At 40.4% G+C, this 22,778-nt stretch overlaps 1 protein-coding gene across 2 annotated transcripts in view; it reads right to left on the bottom strand.

Moving 5' to 3' along the window:
- Positions 1 to 8,160: 8,160 nt before the first annotated feature.
- The window catches only part of Plekhb2 (pleckstrin homology domain containing B2), a 40,139-nt gene continuing 25,521 nt past the window's right edge, over positions 8,161 to 22,778 (bottom strand). For both annotated transcript variants that reach the window (XM_047545422.1, XM_047545424.1), the window contains 2 exons: positions 15,059 to 15,167; positions 8,161 to 11,163 (listed from right to left, as the gene is read on the bottom strand). In XM_047545422.1, the coding sequence (XP_047401378.1) occupies positions 11,027 to 11,163; positions 15,059 to 15,167 (246 nt within the window). In that variant the 3' untranslated portion in view covers positions 8,161 to 11,026. The remainder of the gene's footprint in view (positions 11,164 to 15,058; positions 15,168 to 22,778) is intronic.

Below are 22,778 nucleotides of genomic sequence, written 5' to 3'. Positions count from 1 at the left end.
CACCACACCAACCAGAGATCTGATGCTGACAGGCTTTTGTTTGGGCATGCCCTAGTTCAGAGTTCCTACATGGCTGTGTGGGTTATTCACAGGCCAAAGGAGCCCAGCGGGAGTCCCAGGTTGGGAGGCCCAGGTGCCTTCTGCTGCCAGCCCACAGGGAGACACTGTGGAGGAAGGGGTTTCATCCTCTGTTTCACACCCAATTTCCAGACAAATCTGTAGTCTGGGCCATGCCTACATCAGGTCCTGGCATGGAGAAGTTACTTAGAGAATGCTTGATGAAGGAACAAAGGAATGAAGGAATGAAGGAATGACTGGGTAGATGAATGAATGAATGCCCGAGACACTGAAAGAAAAAATACCATGATTTACATCTGGTCACAGCTTTTACCTTCATGCAAGTGAATGTTAGTCAGGCCTTCCCTTCATGACTGAAGCAGGTCATGCATCCTTCTCTCCACACTGTGTGTCCATGGTGACATGACTGCAGGTGTAGGCCTCGCTGGCAAACAGAGAGCCAGTTTCCTATCTGAGGGCTGTGCAAAATGAGAGTAGGCTGTAGAGTCAAACAGGGCCCAGGAAACCCCCACTCCTGCCCTCCCTACTAATTAACCTTAGACTGACTGACAGAACTCAACTACAGAGTTGGCAGAGCAGTCTGCAAGGGGCTGGTACACATGGGACAAGGAAGGGACACCCCAAAAAAGGCCAGCCTGATCTTCCCATGCCCCTCCCAGCTCAGCTCAGCTCCAGAACCCCTGAGATACAGCTACCAAAGCCCCCATCCCAGGCCCACAGGAGACCCTCCAGGGCAGGAACGTGTAGCTGCTGCAACACCCCAGGGAGTTTGATCAATGAGTAATTTTGGATTGGGTCTAATTTGAATCTAGCCAGGGACTGGGTGCCTCATGACTGGCACAACTCTTTGCCCAGAGTCCTTTCCTGTTATCTGATAAAAGGGTTTCTGCTTCCCTCATGGTGTATTCTGGAAAAAATAGTCCGTATACACCTTGAGCAAGTCACTGCCACTTCCTCTCAGATGGCCAGAGGGTTTATAGCTAGTGACACACTTTTGATCTTAATCACATTACTTCCCAACCTGTGACTTCCAACAGGATGTTAGTCAGTTCCAGTGCCAGGCACTGTGGGGCTGATGTGAACTGGACTATGAGAGAAGGGATGGCTGCAGGAGCCCCTACTGCACCACCCTCCCTGGGTTACCTGTAAATATAACCCTAAGAGGAACCCCAGAGCACACACTCTACTGCATACTCTGCTGAGAGCATCTCCTGTATGTTAATACTTACCCCAAATGCACCCCTTTCATTGTCCCATTTCACAGACAGGATTGCTAAGGTTTAGGGAAAAAGTAAAAGGGGAGCCCTTCTGTCTCCAAAATTCTCCTCTCAGGACCCCACTAAGCAGGAAGCTGCCAACATGGGCTGGTAACCATGTTCTCTTACAGATCCTGTGTTGTGCCATGTACCACGTGGGTGTCCTCCACCCTGTAGACATGGGGCCAGACTCAAACTGGCAGTGAAAATGATAACCAGAATAACTACCAGACAAGTGCATGGTTAGGAGGTGACTCACTGCCCACCAAGTCTTGGAGTGGGCAGAGGGGGAAATGTGGCCAGTGGCTACAAGGGTGGACAGACCTCACTTAAGCAGCCCAGGACCTACCTCAGCACCAGGATGGCAGAAATTTGGCAGGGAAGGGAGACCCCAACTGTGATTACTGGACGTGGGTGGAAGGTCCTGAGGTTGGGTGGCAAGGGGACTGAAGCAAGCACAGAGAAGCCTTGTTAGGCAGAATGAGAGAGTGACAACTTGACTGGAGTCAGGGAGGAATTAGGCACAGGCCTCACTACCTCACAATGTCCTACAAGGTATTATCGGGTCACCCAGGTCCCTATCATGCTAGATGTGCTTCTTCAGTGCCCAGATAACACATTGGACAGTGAGAAAAAGGGAAATGCACCCTTCCTGACAGAGGCTCAGGATGACCTTCAGCAAGCCCCTTCTCTCAGGACCTCATCCATCTGGTGCCCCTTTTCATTCAGAAATGCTAAGAGCAGACAGGCTGACCCCTAGGGGTAAGGAGCAGGTGCACAGCCCAGGCCAATGACCCTAGAGCAGGAATGCAGTGAGGTGTCTCTGTGACTCTGAAATCATCATACCCAAACCCTGGGCCAAGCACTTACTTTTCTTAGGGACCAAGTCCCAACACTCAGTCCTGGGAGACACAAGGGGCCAGATGGGCCAGGGAGGGGTGTGACAGCAATGACTTTTCCTGAGGCTGTTCTGACACCCAGTGGCTGCTCGCAGAACAAGCTGCTGCACAAGACAAGTGCAGAGAAGGAGTGTGTAGGAAGGCAGAGGCAGGGAGGGAGGAAGGGAGGCTCTAGACCAGTGGTTCTCAAACTTGAACTTGTAAGGGAATCACCCTGGTTTGGATTCAGAAGTCCAAGTGTGCTGAAAGTCTGCACTTCTGATTGGTTACAAGGTGCTGCTGTGCAGCTTGTCTGGAATCACTCAGAAACAAAGGACTAGGAAAGCACTGGGAAGGTCAGAGATAGCTGTGCTCCAGCTGGGTGCCTAGGAAGTGGTACCATTACCATTACACTACCTCATAGAGGAGGTAATGGAAGCAGGAGAGGCTGCTGCCCATGTTCTCTAAGCCAGAGAAGTGATGGAAACTTATATTCAATGCCACTCCCAAGGCCCCTCTACTGGTATCTGCCTCAGAGACAGCTGAGCAGGCTATATCCAGCACTCATCCTCTGCTGGGCAAGTGAGGCAGTTCTGAGAACTGGGACTAAGGGACCTCCACAGGTTGCCACCTAGCACATCTCTCCACAGGGACCCACAGTCCAATCTCCCACTGTGCTGGAAACATCCAAGGTGGTCACCAGTCTCTGACCAGTAAATGAAAACCAGGCAAGGTGTGAGATGTCACTCAAGAGCAAACCCTAATTCATTGCCCACTGGGGATGACTCTGCATGATGTCATCCTGATGGCATAGCAACCCAGGACCAGGTTGAGCTGCCAGCTCTCCAGGAGCCTAGGGAGAGCCACATCTGAACTGATTCCCAATTGCCAGGCAAATAGATAATGAGAGCCATGCAAAGCCAGGTACCTGCTGCCCTCCCACAAGTCAGGTGACTGTCCCTGGCCTAGCAGTCCAGCAGGAGGGGAAAAGAGGGAGGCCCTGACTGGCCAGACCCCAGGCACACTGTGCTCATCCAGTGTCACTCCTCTCTGGAGCTGGAGGAAGGCTGGAAAGGCTTCCCAGAGGGACACTTTGCTCTGCACTTCAAAGGGTGTCAGCAGTGAGTGTGGACCTCACTCACTGGGGAGGGGAAGGCAGAAGTCTGCAGGCCAGGGCAGAGCTTGGGCATTACAGATGGGGGGAGGGGGGCCTGAGGAGTTTAGGTTGCACAGAACTACCTGGAGGCTGGTGGCAACACACACTCCACCCCTACCCCAGACTCCCTTGGGACATTCTGGTTTATCAGGAATATGCATTTCTGATCAGCTCCTAAGCTTTACAGTTTGAACCTCAGTGTTTCCCATGCTATTGGCAAGGTGGTCAATCTGTGACCTCAAAGTACCCAGAACACGAGAGAGTAAGGTAGCTAGGTAGCCTCTGCCCCAGTCCAGCCCACATTGTCCTCCTCCCTATGGAGCTGGGAGGCCCGAGCCAGCAACCAAGTCAGGTATGGGCTCAGGCCTTTTCCTGTGTCTGAGGCATCATCACCCCATTTGTTTTTCTTAGCCTTTACAGATACTGGGTACTATTGTATGTGCATCACATCAGTACTCACCGTCACAATCCTTCAAGGTGCTCTTATGACTGTTGCAAAGAGTTAGAGGGGGAAGCAGAGAAGTCACACCATTCTCAAAGACATGCGACTGGTAAGCATCCACTAGTGACTGAAGCCAGGCCTCAGGATTAAGACTACAGGGTCTCAGGCAGACCTCTTTGCCCCAGGGCCTCACTATTCCCACATTCACAAGTTTAAGGGTAGTAATTGAAGGGAAAAAATTCTAAGTGGGGAGGTAAAATGGGGCTTATGTGAAGACCAGAAAGGAATCCTGGTAATACAGCAATCTTGATATTCAAGTTTTACATTTCCCTAGATGGGGAGGGACAAAGACCTCCCTATGGTCTATCTACATCTCAGGAGGGGCCTCCCCTGGCCATGAGAAACAGGAAGCAGTCTCATCTGAGGACTGTAGAGTGACCTCAACTTTCACCCAGTTTTACAAATAATGAAAGAGAAATTTAGGAAACAGAGAAACAAGGAAGACTCAAGGTCTGCTGAGCACCCACAGCACGCCAGGCATTATGCTTGACCTTCACCCACACTGACGTCATTTAATCACCCCTGTGGTGTTGGCATCATTCCCAGTCATTTATGGAGAAGGGCTCCAAGTGCCCTGTAAGTGGCAGTGTGGGATCTGGACCCTGTTATTTTGGCAAGACCTGGGTCAAGCACCTCCATGAAGCTCCCACAAGGTCTCACACACTGCTGTGCCCATGGCCTGGCATAAGGTCTAAGAGCCTAGAAGCAGTTCCTTCTGTGGCTTTGCTTATGTACAACAACAAATACTCCTTTCTGGTTCCTATGACATGGGGCCCCTGAGGACCCCCAGGTGTCATATGGGTCCACTGCTGTCCCAAGGGAGCAAGTCTCACAGGGGATCCTACAGTTCCTAAAGTACCTGCTCAAACATAGCACACTCACCCCCATGTGCCACAGAAGGCATGTCACACACCTTCAGTAGAGGCAGGGACATCTGTTCCCTTAGTTGGTGAGGCAACAGTCACTCACTAGAACAGTTGAGAATTTGAAACCCTCTCACAGGGAAGAGAAGAGCGGGTATAATCAAAGATGATAACGTAATAATGTTTAGTTAACCTTTGATTAAGTGAAGTTAATATATTAAAAAACAAATGAATGAAAGACTATGTTCCTGGCTGGAAAGGGCGAATACTTTAAATCCAAACCAGTTGGTAAGTAGGGAAAGGAATAATTTAACAACAAAAATGTGTGACCAATGACACTTGTGTCATGAGAACCAGCAATCCACGTGTAATTTGCACCACTGACTTTATTAATCAATACATACTGTGAACATGAAGATTAGTATAATCACAACTTCCACTGAGAGTTGAGGACAGATGATCATGGTCTGTCATTTAGGATGGTCTGTTGTATCAGCAGCTGAAGTCAGGGCCACTTCATCAGTGAGCTCAGACTACACCCCCAGGGCCTGTGCTCTAAATCAAGGCCATGTCCATGACTGTCTCCACTGGAAGGGAGTGCCACTTTCAAACTGAGGATGGCTGTGTCTTCATCTCCTTCCAGCAACATAGAGGCCCACACAGAGGACTCTTAGGTGACTAACAGAAGAAGCATCAGTGACCTAGAGCAGGAGTCTTCTCCCTAATGAATCCACAACTGACTGTGACTTGAACAAGAAATAGAGCTTTGTGTATTCAGCTCCTGAGATGTGGGGTAGCTTGTTAAAGCAGCTAGCCTGTGTGCATATGGGGAGATGTTACTCCCACTTTGGGTCTTGGTGTGATCCCAGAGTTGCAGACAGATGTAAACTGCTGAGTTGTGCTACAGGAAACCTTTGGTCATCCACCACTTCTGTCCCACCTTTGAAAGCCCCCAAGTTGTGAGAACTGGTATTTGTATAAAATCCTTCATTTGAATATTGTTAGCAAAAGCCAAAGTCGCAAGGTAACTGGAGACTGGCGTGGTGGTGGACACCTGTAATCCCAGCTATTTGGGAGACAGGCAAGAGGATCGCCAAGTTCAAGACCAGCCTCAGCAACTTAAGAAAGACCCTCAGCAACTTAGTGAGACTATTTCTCAAAATAAAGACTGGGGCTGTAGCTCAGTGGCAAAGTGCTTCTGGGTTCAACTTCCTGCCCCCGACCCTAAAAAAAGTGAATAAATTATTGGACAAATAAGGAACAAAAAAGTTTTTTATATGCTGACAAGGAAATTCTCAATGTGTTAAGTGTAGCCATCAGGTTAAGACAGCATACATCACAAGTTTCCAAGGTATGATCCCAGGACCCCAAGGGGTGATCAAGGCCCTTTAAGGTGGTCTGCTGGGCTCACCCTTGCTAATTACACACTGGTTAAGGACATATTTCCTTCACTAACTCCAACCAAAAAAGATAAATTGCAATAGATAGAATGTAGATATGAGAATCTCCCAGTTACCTCATATTAAGGCAGACACTAAAGAAAAAAAAAATTTTTTTAAACAAAGCCATGACTCACTTGTTTGGGAAAATATCTTTTATAATTTTTATTTTAAAATGTCACTAGAAAATTAAGTTTTAAAAATTCTCAATCTTATTTTCTAGTATGAAAAATATTAATAGGTATAACTCACATTTTTTAAGGGTATGAAAAGTTTATTACTCATATACAGAGACTTTCCAGAAAGACAGCAGACTCCCAAGAGTCCAGAAATGGTTGAACTGGCTTGGCTTTTATTGTTCTTGGGGTCTGAGGCTGGGGTGAAGGTTCCTGCAAGCAGGCCAGGTTTGGGTGATTTGAACTTCCCACTGGCCCAGAGGAGGAGGCCACTCAGGCTTCCCGGGGCTTGCCCAGATGTGGAGAACAGGGGGAAAGAGAAATGGTGAAGCTTGAAAGCAGTTAGCAAACATCAAAAATGGAGTTGAAGTTTTTATGACAGTTTGGTGAACTATAATCCAAGCTTGTAAGAGCCTGTCTGTTTAATCACTAAAACAATATGGGTCTATAAATCTGCACCAACAGAAAGAGGGCTGCCAAAACTAAGGCCTCTGAAAAGTTTCAGAAGTGACCAAAAGAGTTGATACCTAAAAAATAGGTATAACTCACATTTAAAAAGCTATCTGGGGGCCAGATGTGGTGGTACACACCTATAATCCCAGTGACTCGGGAGGCTGAGACAGGAGGATCACAAGTACCAGGCCTGCCTGAGCAACACAATGAGGCCCTAAGCAACTTAATAATACTGTCTCAAAACAAAAAAGTAAAAAGGGCTTAGGATGTGGCTCAGTGGTTAAGTGCCCCGGGGTTCAATTTCTGGTACTAAAAAAAAAAAAAACTTTGGGATCCTCAAAACTTTAACAGTTGTAAAGGATCTTGCGATCAAGGTTTGAGTACTATTTGGTGTTTACAGTATATGACCTTTGTATTGAAAAAGGAGAAAAATAAAGATGTATCTTTGCACTAGTTTACATATGCATAAAGAAACCTGTAAAGAGTAAAAGAGATCAGTTATTAGTGGAACTGGGTAGATGGAAGACCTTTTACCAAACATACCTTTTTAAAATAATTTTTGAATTCTATATAACTTATTCAATAAAGTACATTAAAATTTTAAAATCTGTCAACCAACCCTAAGAGTCAAAGGCAGCAGGAGGGTCAGCCCAACAGAAGATGGGCAAAGGCAGGCTGGGAAACCTGTGTATGGACTGCCTCCTCTGCCCCACATCCAGAAATAATGGTTTCCAGGCAAACTATGAGAGAATTCTTCCTGAAACAAAACCAAGAGAACCAGAGGTTCTAGCATGGAAATCACCACTGCATCACAGAACATAACCAATGAGACAAACAGAAAAGCTACTCAGAGGAAATAGAGGTAATTCAGAAACTAAAGGAAATTTAAAATAATTTTTAAAAACAGGAACAAAAACCATGATGTACCTCAAAACACTGGAGAAGTTATTAAGAACACAGTGCCAAGGATGATTTAATTAAAGAAAACAGTTTCAATAGACATCCTAAAAGTGTAATCATGCAAGCCACTCATATGTCCTTGTGCAAATCAGATTCTCATATGCACACAGCACAGAGAAAAAGAACATTTTAACATCAAATATAGACAAAGACTGCACTTACTACTTGTGTGTTCCTGAGTAAATTATTTACCTTCTGAACTTCAGCCTCATTGAGTATAACTTGGATAATACCTCCCTTACAGACTTACTCTAAGAATTCTGTTAGTTATTTTTTCTGATGTGACAGAATATTCCCTAGCACTCAGTAGATCCTGAATAAATGTCATTCTTATTGTCCATGACAATAGAAAAAGCTGATGATGTGTCTCTGCAAAACAAAAGAAGTCACAATGAAACGTGCTTTTAAAGGTTAATGATCATTTAATATTTTAACACTTCCACTTATAAACATACAATCTGCATATATAGGGGAAAATAGGTTTTATAGACACAAAAAAACACTAGAGACACGGAAGCAATCACAATAAAGATCAAATCAAGGAGAAAAACAGAACTGTATTCTGTGCCTTCTGGTTACAAAGGGAAAGAAAAAGAAAGAACATACATGACCAAAAACTAATGTGGAAAATAAATTTGGATCACTGTGTCTCAACTGCAGGTGCTTCTTAAAATCCAGATGGCTACTCTGGGTCTTGAACAACCTAGCATAGACAAAGTCTGGCTTTTTCATGAATGATGACCTGAGACACTAACCACAGATCTTCCCTTCACTTTCCTGTCCAAGGCCCAAAGTTTACTCAAGAAATTCCAAGACCACAGCTAACAGAACAATCAGATCAGCAATGTACAGTATCAACAGCCAACTTCTTCCAGGCATGAATCATTATTTAAAAGTACACATGGAGCAAGGTGTGCCACCTGCCTATAATCACAGCTACTTGGGAGGCTAAGGCAGAAGGATTATGAGTTCAAGGTCATTCTGGGCAACATAGTGAGACCCCATCTCAAAAAATCAAACATAAACAAATCAAAGTACACAAGGAAGTAAAATGCTTACTTAACCTGAACAAGAAGTTCTTTCCAACTTCATGACTTAGCACTGTACATAAAGGATATGGTTGAGAAACTGAAGCTCTCAAAAGGGTGGCATCTATAGGAACTGAGGCCAAGAAAAAAAAGATCTGAACACCCAGTACACATTTCATATCAGAATCAAGTCATTAGTGACAGGGAATTACTAGTCTCAATTATGGCTGACAAAGGAGATTGGCCTCCTCAGAGGCAGGGATTAGGGAGAGGGAGTCACATGGATGCCCAAACTTTGGTCCACACCTCGCACTCTTTAGCCAAGGCAACCAAGGGTCACACGACATACTTTGTTTGCTTCAAGAGCATTTCAGTGGCATAACTCAATACTGTCTAGTTCCAGGAATTCCTGTTATCCAATATCTCCAAGTTCAAAATTAACACCCCAATGCAACATTAAAAACTGATTTTAATATTGTATAAATAAAGCATACAGCTTTAATAATGATTATAATCCAAACAAAAGCCATTCTTATGACTATGTCAACATTACCTGTTAGAACACTTCCTCAACACCATGTTGTCACATATCATGTCTACACACAGAGACAAGTGCACTTCCTTTCAGCTAGAAACAGATACTCCCATGTCAACAAGTCCCCTAGGAATAGCTAGAAAAACAGACTGTTGGCACTACTAAGTCTACTTGGCATCTGGTTTACATGGAGATCTATTTGAAGACCTGAACAGATGAAGAGATGGAGCCAGTTGAGCAGTGAAACAAGAGAGCCATGTATGTAACCAGCACAATCACAACAGAATTTGTGCTTCCTGGAGTGCATTTTGAAAAACAGGACCATTTGAAGTATTGGGCAGGGACTTTACTGTGCTGACCCACCTTAATGAAAATTCACTAAAGCATACAGGACAGAAAATTAGAATAAACAGCAGCTTTTAAGACATGAAGTAACAGAAAATATAAACATTTTAAATATATATTTCATAATGTGGGAAATACAAGTATTTGACAGAGAGGACTGTGAGTTTTCTGGACCTTCACACATTTGGGGGCTCAAAATTAAAGGTTTTCAGCTTCTCTACAATGAGTGGGTCAGGAACAAAATCAAGGTTAAGGTCCTGGTCAGTGTGACTGCTATCTTGAGCAGGTCCTTTGGTCTCTAGGCCCCATTTCTCAACTACGACTCAAGTTTTTCCCAGTCAGAGTACATCCCAGCACTTGGTGAACAGTCACAGTGCCCTACTGCTCCAAAGGACAGGCCTTCAGAGCATGGAAAAGAGTGTTCTGCACACAGTGTGATCCCCAGAAGGCCTAAAGCAAGAATACTCTAACTATGGCTCTCCCTCCATTTTCCTTACCATTCTTTTAGTATTACTTTCTCAACAAATAGAAAAATAGGTTATAAATAGGCTTAGTGGGCAATAATATACCTAAAGTACACACTTAAAATATATCTCTGAATAATTTAGCTCCATACACTTGTTACTGTTCTGTCTTCTTCAAGTTTTAAAGATAAAGCCTTAAAACACTGAGGTTCAAATTAATTCATAATGTAGGATGTTTTCTAAGTATTACTACGAAAAACATATAGCAATAACAGGATTTTATAAGCAGCTGTAGCATTAGGCAGATTTCTGAAGCATCATTTTTAAAGGGGCAGTATCCCTGTCATCCTGAGCAGTCAGTCTTGCTGGGGGCCCACAGAGCCCCAGAGGGCAGGTTGTGGGGCTAATCTCATACCACTGACTTTGACAGCTTACCAGTCCACGACTCTTAAGGTAACATGCAGCCAGTTCTGGTCTGAGGTTTGAAAATTTAAGGTCAAACCAAAAGAAGCTGCAGTTTCTCTTGCCACACCACTCACCCATTCATCACTATATTATTGTACAACATGAAAATAAATTGTCCTTTCAGCACTACACCTAAATGTGGAAAGAAAATGCCTTTCAAGACAGGTATGTTCAAATAAGGTATTCCAAGAGTTCCATAAGGAAAGTCTTAGAATGAGCCAGAGCCCCCAGTGTGTTTAGCCAAACAACACAGTTCAAACCCCTCTCTGTGGTTCTTTTGCAGATTAGTTACAATTATTAGGTCACTACTTCCAAAAGAACTATTAAAACTATTATTAAAAACATTTGTCACAAACAGAAATGCCCTGCAAATCATATTATTGCACACAGGATTATCAGAAGCTATGCACATTAAGATCTTGAAGATTCTAGAAGACCCAGAACAGAGACCCTAAGGCCATTCCTGTAGCCGCTCCAGCCAGCATGCCTAGTGCAAGGTCACTGTCATTGTCTCGATACCGTTCACGAATGATGACTTGGTTGGCAGGCTGTTGTCCATAAATTCCTAAAAAAAAGAAGGAAAAACAGACCTTTGAAGAGTGGTTTGGAATGGCTCACTTGAATGTGAGCACTATGTCTTCTCTCTGACCAATCAGCTCATTTCCCTGTCACCAGGCGTAACACTTTCCTCTAGAGAGGTGGGGGCAGGTGAGTGCAATTCATCCCAGCCTTCCCCTACCTCAGGTCCAGCACATGGCCTGCCAAGGAGGACACCTTCATCCCTCAGACACCACTGAGAGAAAAATCAAGATCTCAGTTCACCAAGGACAAAGTTCTAATCCCACAAAGAGCAGAGCCCTGATAAAGTTGCAGATTCCTAGCTCTCATTTCCAACTCAGTCCTCCACGCCATGACAGATAAATGGGGCAAGTATGGAGATACACTGTCTCCCTGCAGACAATGGGAGAGCCAAGAACTCCCATGGAGGGCCCAAAAGGGAAAAGCCCTTTTAAAAGTGAATTAGCTTCTTAGTATTCATGCAAACCAGTTTTTAAATTAAACCTTGAATCTACTAATATAACTTGCTCTTTATTTTTAATCACATCTCTATGAGATTAAATTACATGAGAAAAAATAAATATTTATGATAGAGGTGCAAATTTCTAAACAAGCAAACCTTTAACAAATTTACTATTTAATTTATATGATTAAAATTTACAAGTGCAAATTTATTATTTGTTCCCCTCTATCCTTCACAGCTGTATCATTGCCTAGTAACTAATTTGCTTTTATACTGCTCACATACTAATAGAGTTAACTTTCCTCCTTGATCCCCTACTCCTTTAACAGTTCAACCCCAGGAGGTCTAGAAACTAATCCATTAGTAATATCAACATATAGATGAAGAACAGAAGGAGAACCAGCATTGATAACAAAGGCTAGTATTTCCAAACACTCACCAGCTTAAGCATTTACAGCATTACATGAATTCACATGCACTGACACTCTTAATCCTCACAGTGATCCTGTCAGTACATTATAATCCCCAGTTTACACATGGGCAAACTGAGGCACACAGAGTTTAAGGGCAGTAAGGGTATGCAAACCCAGGCAATCTGACCACACAACACACTCATAACCACTAAAGCCTAAAATGCTAGAGGATGGTAAGAGAGAGAAATCAAAGCCACAGAGTACAAGAATGAAACCATCTTAAATCTAAGGGCTAATCAAGTACAAGTAACAGCATTACAAGGGAATGATTTTTCCAGGCACACTCCTGTAATTCCAGCTATTTGGGAAGCAGAAGAGGCAGTAGGATCACCAAGTTGAGGGTCAGTCTGGGCACTGTAGTCTCAAAATAAAATTCAAATAATTGGCAGCTCAATGGAAGAGCGCTTGCCTAGCATGTGAAAGGTCTTAGGTTCAATCCCCAGCACTGCAAACAAACAAAAAAGTGAGTGATTTTTTAATGCAAACTTTAAATTTCAACACTGGTAAATAAAATTTAAAATGTCTGATTACACTATTCCAGATAGCAGAATGTAATACACAGAACTTGTAAGCTGACCTTACAAAAAGATCTCCTGGAAAATATGAACTGATCCCCCCACCACCACAGGTCACACTGACGGCTCCCCTCACTGCAGGAAAAGGAGACCATTCTCATACCTCCTGCTTATCTCTGGCTCCTACAGCAAGCCACATCCTTATCAGAGTGAGCTGATGGAAAGTTCCAAATGGTACTTATTTGTAATTACCTAACATAATTAAGTATAAAATAAATGGTCAAAATGCCAATGAGGAAGAAGCAGATGTTGTTTCCAAACTTTTGTTTCAAAAGTTTGAAAGCATTAACAATAATTGATCTTTACAGGACTATAGAGAAACCAGTATATCATTAACTACTAGTGTCATTATAAATTGGTAAACTACTCTGAGAATCGACTTGGTAAAACTCTCAAGATGCCTTGTAATATGCCTGAAAAGATAAGAAGTCTGGAATTTCCCTCAAAATAATTCAAGTTCTTTTTTGGGTGGCACGGGGGGGCACCTGAGGGTTGAACCCAGAAATGCTTTTTACACAAGCTACATCCCCAGCCCTTTTCATTTTGAGAAAGGGTCTCACTAAGTTATCAAGGGTGTTGTTAAATTGCTGAGGCTGGCCTCAAACTTGTGATCCTCTCACCTCAGCATTCCAAGTCTCTGGGATTACAGGCATGCCTTACCATGCCTGGATCATGATTTTTAATGTTAATGAAAGAAACAGAAGCCTATGCTCCTTGACACATTAATTTAATATACAGAAATGTATTCTAAGACTTATATGAATAAAAATAAAAATGTTTAAAGACATTCAAAGCATTATTTACACAGCAAAATTAAAAAAGGGGGAAAAAAGTCAAAACTGGAAGGTTTAAGTAATAATCTATTACCCAATATACAATCACTAAAAATATATGATGATTATGCAGCACTCTGAACAATACATAAAATTTAAAATTCAGAACAGAAATAGAAAAGGCAATCTATAATTACAAGGATGACATATTTATATGGGGAAAGTCAAAAATAAGTGTGCTAGGATCACAAGATGATGGACAAATGTTTAATGTCATAATTACTATTTTACTAGTTTTTAACTTGATATTAAAAAAAAGTCAATCAAGTTCAATCTTCCACACTTGTTGGGTGAATCTGCATCAGTTTTCAAGCAAAGAGGGGTAAAATGAGCTTTTTGTATTTCTACTCTCAAAACCCTTTCTGTTGGGGACAGTGGCACACAGAGCAGCTCAGGAGGCTGAGGCAGGAAGATCGAGAGTTCAAAGCCAGGCTCAGCAACTTAAAGAGGCCCTAAGCAACTCAGCAAGACCCTGTCTCTAAATAAAATTTTAAAAAGGGCTGAGGATGTGGCTCAGTGGTTAAGTACCCTGGTTCGATCACCAGTACCAAACAAAACAAAACAAAACAAAACAAAACCTTTCTCTTTATTATATGCTAAATCCATCAGAAGTCAGAGTAATCACCAGTTCCTATGAGGACACACATCTAAGAGTGGCCTGGACCTCCTTAACTTCCCTGGACACCAGTATCAGTGTTCACACCCTTGTGGTGGCAGCTTCCCCTTACACTGCTTCTGTGTTAAGACAATATACTACTTTTGCTCACAGCCCATGGTCAGCTCCTCTTTTGTAGACCCTTACCATCCCTATCTCTCTGGAGCTCTAGGCTGACTCATCTACCAAAAACCACTGTGTGCCCCTGTGTGTCAATGTGATGTGCACATTGTAACCTGCCCTGATTAACCTCATGTGACCTTGCTCATTAATCCCTTGGTTAAGAGCTTTGCCCTCCAAGGCCTTCAAGGTAGCTCTAGCCCCACACAGCTCCACAAAGTCCCCTCATACCTCCAACTCTGCAGATTCCCTTGCCAGGGAGACCCAGGACTTGATGATAGCCACAAAAGCCCAGTTATTTAACATCTGCAATTTGTTTCATGTGAAGCAAAGAACAGAAAAAACTGTATTCAAAGCCCAGAGTAAGTAGAAGTGCTTTCCAGGCCTCTACTTCCCTGTGAAATGTAACATTACCTCAGTAGTACCAAGTGTCCAAGGATGTTACCAGAAGGGAAAAAAAAATAGGTGAAAGGTCACCTCCCACCTCTTAAAATGGGCCTCTTTCTTTGATTGCTTCTTGATGTAAGTGATTCCCAATAAATACAAATTCCATTCTTGGGAACTAGTCTATATACAATAGTGTAGTTCTAAAAATCAAGATTACTCTAGCTTGGTAAAGCAGTGTGAAAACACAAAAGGCTTATTTAAAAAACACATAAAGTACAGTATCAGAGTGATTTGTGGTCTCTAGCACAAAATGTAGTTCACTTAACCCTAAGCTGAGAAATAGGAATTCTTATACATCTACCCATTAAATGAAAGTAGAAAGGAGTAGAGAGTTACCTGCATATGGGTACTGGTAGGGCACAGCATACGCCTGGCCATTGGCAGCATAGACAACCTGAGTTCCTGCTGGGTACGCACCACCATATGGACCATAGCCATATGCTTGCTGAAAAGAAATAGAGCTATTAGAAATGCAATCTTGAAACCCCTGGTAATATATTCAAATTAGGTCTTTAGGCTGTAGTCAATAAAATTTAAGTCAGTTTAAAGAAAGAAAGAAAACACAAGATAGAATTGTTATACCTTGTTTTGCTTAAGATTACTAAAAAATGGGCTGGGGATGTAGTTCACAGAGTGCTTGCCTGTCAAGTACAAGGCCCTGGGTTCAATCCATAGCACCACAAAAAAAAAAAAAAAAAAAAAAAAAAAAAAAAGATTACTAAAAAATAAAAAGAAAAAATCATTTTCAGGCTATAAGTGAAAATGGCAGAAAAATACAACAAAAATAGAACTGGACTTGTAAGAGACTGATTACAATTCTGCTGTACCTAACCTGACCTTTAGCAATTCACCTAATCACTCTGGACCTTGTTTTGTTCATCTGTAAAATGATCGGGTTGGCCTAAGTAATAATGAGATTTATTTAAAACTTGTATTCCTCAGCTGAGACCAACCAAGACGCAAAATCCCCAGCCTAATCCCAGTCATTCCTTCCAGTTTGACTATAGTTTTCCAGCCACATGCTCCTAAGAAAGGACATTGCCAGAAACAGGCACTGGGACCCACCTCTGATGACTGAGCCAATGAACCATGAATGTGCCAAGAAACACAGAGACAAAAGGCCAGCTTTCCTTATAAGCTCACAGGTGAGAGAGAAACTGACAAGTTTATAGACAATTATTGTCCTGATGTGACCAGTGCTCTGATACAAGAGAGAAGAAGGAGCTGTTCGTAGATCTAAATCCATTATCTTAAAAAGGCAAGAAAAAGAACTTCTACTTCTGGATGACAGGTGCTCTTTGCACTTATTCGTCAGGTGTGCCCCAGCAGCTCAGGAGGCTGAGGCAGGAGGATTCCAAGTTCAAGAACAGCCTCAGCAATTTAGTGAGGTCCTGAGCAACTTAGTGAGAATCTGTCTTAAAAGAAAAAAGGCTAGGGATGGCTCACTGGTAAAGCATCCCTGGGCTAAATCTCAAGTACTTTAAAAAAAAAAAAAAAACACTCATTCATACCAAGGATCATCAAGATATCAAGAATGAGAAAAGGCAAAGGCAACAGATGCCAACACTAAGATGACAAAAGATATCTGAATTAGGGCTGGAGTGTAGCTCACTGGTAACACTTACTTAGTATGCAAGAGGCTCTAAGTTCAATCTTGAGCACCGCAAAAAAAAAAAAAAAAATTAGCATTATCTGGAAGGCCATTTTTTTTATGTGGTGCTAGGGCATGAAACCAAGGACTTGAGCAGGCTAGTCTGGAAAGGATTTAGAACAGCAATCATGAAAATATTTCAATAGGCAATTATGAACACACTTGAAATAAATGAAAAAATAGAAACTCTCCCCCAAATCAGAAAATCTATAAGGGACATAAAAGGATGTGCTCAAATTTTTATATATCAAAATATAAAAAATAACCAAATGAAAATTTTAAAACTAAAAATTTTATTTTATTGGTTCTTTTTAGTTATACATGACAGTAGAACCCATTTTGAAATAATTTACAAAAGCATGGAATATATCTTGCTCTAATTCAATCACCAGTACCTCTCCTTCCCTGCCTCCCTCCACCTCCTGCTCCCTTCCCTCTACTCTACTGGTCTTTCTGCCACTTATCTATAGTTTTTTTTTTTTTTATTAATTTCTTGTGGATGTACACAATGGTGAGATTCATTGTGGTGTATTCATATATGTACATGGGACAATAGAACTAAAAAATATAATAAACCAATATAACTAATTCAATGAATGGGCTCAACAATAGAATAAAGAAGAGAAAGAATCAAGAATCAGTAAACATGAATCCAAAGAATTGCCATTACCCAATTAGAACACAGAGAGAAAAAAATAGATTGAAGTATAAAATAAAAATAAAAATAAACAGAGTCTCTGAAACACATGTGACTTATCATCAGATCTAACATTCATGTCATCAGCATCCCAGAGGGGGAGGAGAAAGGAAGAGGCTAAAAAATGTTCAAGAAGTAATGGCTTAAGGCCTAAAATTTCCCAAATTTAGCCCAAAGCATAAACCTTTGCATTCAAGAAGGTGAACAAACACCAAACATGCCCAAAGAAATTCACATCAATACAAATCAAAGTCAAACTTTTAAAAACTAAAGATGATGCCAGGGAGAAAGCAGAAGGAAAGAAACAAGAAAAGAGCAGAATCAATGAAATGGAGGAAAGGAAAGTGAATAAAACAAAAAGCTGACTCTTTGAAGAGATTAGTAAAACTAATAAACCTCTAAGCAAACTAACAAGGAAGGGCACATAAATAATATCAGAAGCGAATGAAACAGAGCTGGGGTAGTGGCTCAGTAGTAGAGCACTTGCCTGGCATGTACAAGGTCCTGAGTTCAATCCCCAACACAAAGAAAGAAAGAAAGAAAGAAAGAAAGAAAGAAAGAAAGAAAGAAAGAAAAGAAAGAAAGGAAGAAAGGAAGAAAGGAAGAAAGGAAGGAAGAAAGGAAGAAAGGAAGAAAGGAAGAAAGGAAGAAAGGAAGAAAGGAAGAAAGGAAGAAAGAAAGAAAGAAAGAAAGAAAGGAAGAAAGAAAGGAAGAAAGGAAGAAAGAAAGGAAGAAAGGAAGAAAGGAAGAAAGAAAGGAAGAAAGAAAGAAAGAAAGGAAGAAAGAAAGAAAGAAAGGAAGGAAGGAAGAAAGAAAGAAAGAAAGAAAGAAAAAGAAAGGAAGAAAGGAAGAAAGAAAGGAAGAAAGAAAGAAAGAAAGAAAGAAAGGAAGAAAGAAAGAAAGAAAGAAAGAAAGAAAGAAAGAAAAAAAGGAAGGAAGAAAGGAAGAAAGAAAGGAAGAAAGGAAGAAAGAAAGAAAGGAAGAAAGAAAGAAAGAAGGAAAGAAAGAAAGAAAGAAAAGAAGTTAATTAAATGGAAGATATTTCACTACAGACCCTGTAGACATCACAAGGGTAAGAAAATACTACAAAGAATGTAACACATTAGACAACTTGTATTAAAAGTATACACTACTATAACCTACTCTATATGAAACAGAAAATTTTACTAGTCCTATAATCATTAATAAAATCTGTAACTTAAAATCGCTCCCCAAAGTCTCCAGATCCAAATAGCTTCACTGGAGATTTCCACCAAATGTTTAAAGAAAAATGCAAACCTATTCTACACAATTTCTTCCAAAAAACAGAAGAGCAGGTAACTATATGATTTGTTCTATTAAAGTTAATATTACCCAAATAAGAGAAAGTAAAACACAAACTATATATCAATATCCATCATTAATGCAGATGCCAACAATCCTCAAAAAAATTAGCAAAGAGAAATATGCAAAAATAAATAAACACCATGACACAGTGGGATTTATTCCAGAAAATGAAAGCTGCTTCAGTATTTGAAAATTAATGTGATACACCTTCTTGACGGTGTATGGAACTTTTTCTGAAAGAGATCATATTCAAGACCACAAAGGAAATCTTAGCAAAGACAAAAAAAAAAAAAAAAAACAAACAATATAATCCCACATATCCTATCAGATTATAATAAAAGGAAACTAGAAATCAATAGAAAGAAAAGTAACAGAAACCATATAAACATGGAAATTGAACAATACTCTCTTAAATGAAGAAAGGATCAAGGGAGCAATGAGAAAAAAAATCAAGAAATTCTTAGAAATGAAGAACAGAGATACAACAAATCAAAATCTCTGGGACAGTATTAAAGCTATTCTACAAGGAAAATTAATAGCCTTGATAGCCTTGAGTGCTTACATTAAAAAATTAGAGAGATCCCAAATAAATATGCTTCACTTCAAGGCCTTAGAAGAACAACAACAAACTAATCCCAAAACCAGTAGAAGACAGGAAATAACTAAGATTAGAGCCATAATCAATGAAATTGACAAAAATAAAACATACAGAATCAATGCAACAAAGAGTTGATTGTTTGAAAAGATAACTAAGATCAACAAACCCTTAGCCAAACTAACCAAAAGAAAGAAAACCCAAATCAACAAGATCAGAGATGAAAGAGAAGCTATTACCAAAGACCCTTTTGAAATACAGAGGATTATCAGAACCTACTTTGAAAATGTATACTCCAATAAACTAGAAAATCTGAAAGACATTGATAAAGTTTTAGACATATATGACCTACCCAAATTGAATCAGGAAGATAGAGAAAACCTAAACAGACCAATATCAAGTAATGTAATTGAAACAGCAATTACAAGCTTTCCAAAAAAGAAAAGCCTAGGACCAGATGGAATCATATCTGAGTTCTATCACACCTTTACAGAAGAACACCAGTCTTTCTCAAATTATTCCATGAAATTGAAAAGGAGGGAACACTACAAGTACACTCTATGAAGCCAGTATAACCATGATACCAAAACCAAACAAAGACAACATGAAGGAAAGAAAACTATAGACCAATATCCCTAATGAGCATTAATGCAAAAATCTTCAATACAATATCAGCAAACCACATTAAAAACATAAAAAAGATCATACACTATGATCGCATGGGTTTCATTCCAGGGATGCAAGGTTGGTTCAACATATGCAAATCAATAAATGTAACTCACCACTCAAACAGAATTAAGGACAAGAAACACATTATCATCTTAGTAGATGCCGAAAGGCCTCTAATAAAATCCAGAACCCATTCATGTTAAGAACTGGAAAAGCTAGGGAATCAAAGGAACTTACTCAACCTGTTAAAGGCCATTTATGACAACCCCAAAGTCAACATCACACTAAACAGAGAAAAACTAAAACTATTCAATATAGTCATCAAAACATTAGCTAAAACAATCAGGCAAGAGAAGGAAATCAAAGGGATATGAATAGAAAAAGAAGAGTCAAACTTGAGCTGGGGTTGTGGCTCGGTGGTAGAGCGCTTACCTAGCATGCGTGAGGTCCTGGGTTCAATCCTCAGCACCACATAAAAATCAAATAAAGGTACTCTGTCCACCTACAACTAAAACAAAATATAAAACGAAAAACTATCTATTTGCCAACAATATGATCCTATATATCTAGAAGACCTAAAAACTTCACCAGAAGATTTCTAGAGCTTATAAATGAGTTCAGTGAAGTTGCAGGATATAAGATCGACACCCATAAATTAATGGCTTTCCTATACTTCAACAGTAACTCATCTGAGGAAGAAATTAGGAACACTATCCCATTCACAACTAACCTATGGGGGGAAAAAACACTCAGGAATTAATCTAAGGAAGGAGGTAAAAGAGCTTTACAGTGAAAATTACTGAACATTGCAGAAAAAAAATAAAGAAGACCTTAGAAGATGAAACGACAACCCACGTTCTTGGATAGGCAGAATTAATATTGTCAAAATAGTCATACTACCAAAAGCAATATACAAATTGAATGCAATCCCCATCAAAATACCAATGACATTCTTCACAGAATTAGAAAATTCTTAAATTCATTTGGAAAAGACCCAGAATAGCTAAAGCAATCAACACTAAACAAGAAAAACAAAGCAGGAGACATCACAATACCTGATCTGAAATTATATTACAGAGCTGTAGTAACAAAAGCAGCATACTATTAGCATCAAAATAGACATGAAGACCAATGGAAGAGAGTAGAAGACAAAGAGACAAATCCACATACCATCTGATATTTGACAGAAGTGCCAAAAATATATTTTGGAGAAAATATAGTCTTTCTAACAAATGGTGCTGGGAAAACTGGATAGCTCTGTGTAGAAAAATTAAATTAGACCCCTATCTCTCAACCTGACCAAAACGCAAATGAAAATGGATCAAAGACTTAAGAATCAGATCAGAAATCTTACAACTAATAGAAGAAAACATAGGCTTAATGCTCCATCATGCAGATGCTGGCGAAAAGACACCCAAAGCACAAGAAATAAAACCAAGAATCAGTAAGTGGGATGCCACCAAACTAAAAAGCTTCTCTACAGCAAAGGAAAGGATTAAGAATGTGAAGAGAGAACATATGAATGGAAGAACTTCTTGGTCAGCTGCTCCTCCAAGAGGGGATTAATCTCCAGAATATACAGAGAATTCAAAAAACTTAACACAAGCAAATAACCCAATAATAAATGGTCAAAAGAACTAAACAGAAACTTCTCAAATGAAGAAACACAAATGGCCAACAAATACATGAAAAAAATGTTCAATATCTCTAGCAATCAGGGAAATGCAAATTAAAACTACACAAAGATTTCATCTCACTTGAGTCAGAATGGCAATGATCAAGAATATGAACAACAATAAATGCTGGCAAAAAGGAAACTATCAGCAATGCGAAGAAAGAGCCTACAGAGTGGGAGAAAATCTTTGCCAATCATACTTCAGATAGAGCGCTAATCTCCAGAATCTATAAAGAACTCAAAAAACTCTACACCAAGAATGCAAATAATCCAATCAACAAATGGGCTAAGGAAATGAACAGACACTTCACAGAAGAAGATATACAAGCAATCAACAAACATATGGAAAAATGTTCAACTTCTCTAGTAATAAGAGAAATGCAAATCAAAACCACCCTAAGATTCCATCTCACCCCAATTAGAATGGCGATTATCAAGAATACAAGCAACAACAGGTGTTGGCGAGGATGTGGGGAGAAAGGTACACTCATACATTGCTGGTGGGGCTGCAAATTAGTGCAGCCACTCTGGAAAGCAGTGTGGAGACTCCTTAGAAAACTTGGAATGGAACCACCATTTGAACCAGCTATCCCACTCCTTGGCCTTAAAATCAGCATATTACAGAGATACAGCCACATCAATGTTCACAGCTGCTCAGTTCACAATAGCCAGATTGTGGAACCAACCTAGATGTCCTTCAATTGATGAATGGATAAAGAAAAAGTGGTATATATATATATATACAATGGAATATTACTCAGCCATAAAGAATGATAAAATTATGTCATTTGCAGGCAAATGGATGAAACTGGAGAATATCATGCTAAGTGAGATAAGCCAATCTCAAAAAACCAATGGACAAATGATATCGCTAATAAGTGGATGATGACACATAATGGGGGGTGGGAGGGGTTAGTGTTAGGGTTAGAGTTAGGGTTAGGGAGGGGGGCAAGAATGGAGGAAGGAAGGACTGTATAGAGGGAAAAGAGGGGTGGGAGGGGTGGGGGGGAAGGGAAAAAAAATAACAGAATGAATCAAACAACATTACCCTATGTAAATTTATGATTACACAAATGGTATGCCTTTACGCCATGTATAGAGAAACAACATGTATTCCATTTGTTTACAATAAAAAAAATAAATAAAAATAAATAAATAAATAAATAAATGTTGGCAAGATTATGGCAAAAAAGTTACACTTGCACATTGTCGGTGGGACTACAGACAAGTACAACCACTCTGGAAAGCAGTATGGAGATTTCCTAAAAAACTAGGAATAGAACTACTATACAACCCAGCCATTCTACTCCATGATATTTTCCCAAAGATGTAAAATCGGCATACTATAGTAAAACAGCCACCTCAGTATTTATAGCAGCACAATTCACAATAGCTAAATTATGCAATCAACCCCCGTGTCTGTCAATAGATAAACAGATTAAG

This window comes from Sciurus carolinensis, chromosome 3 (genome assembly GCF_902686445.1).
Source record: "Sciurus carolinensis chromosome 3, mSciCar1.2, whole genome shotgun sequence".
NCBI classification, from domain to species: Eukaryota; Metazoa; Chordata; class Mammalia; order Rodentia; family Sciuridae; genus Sciurus; species Sciurus carolinensis.
This window is presented reverse-complemented; position numbering and strand designations above follow the sequence as displayed.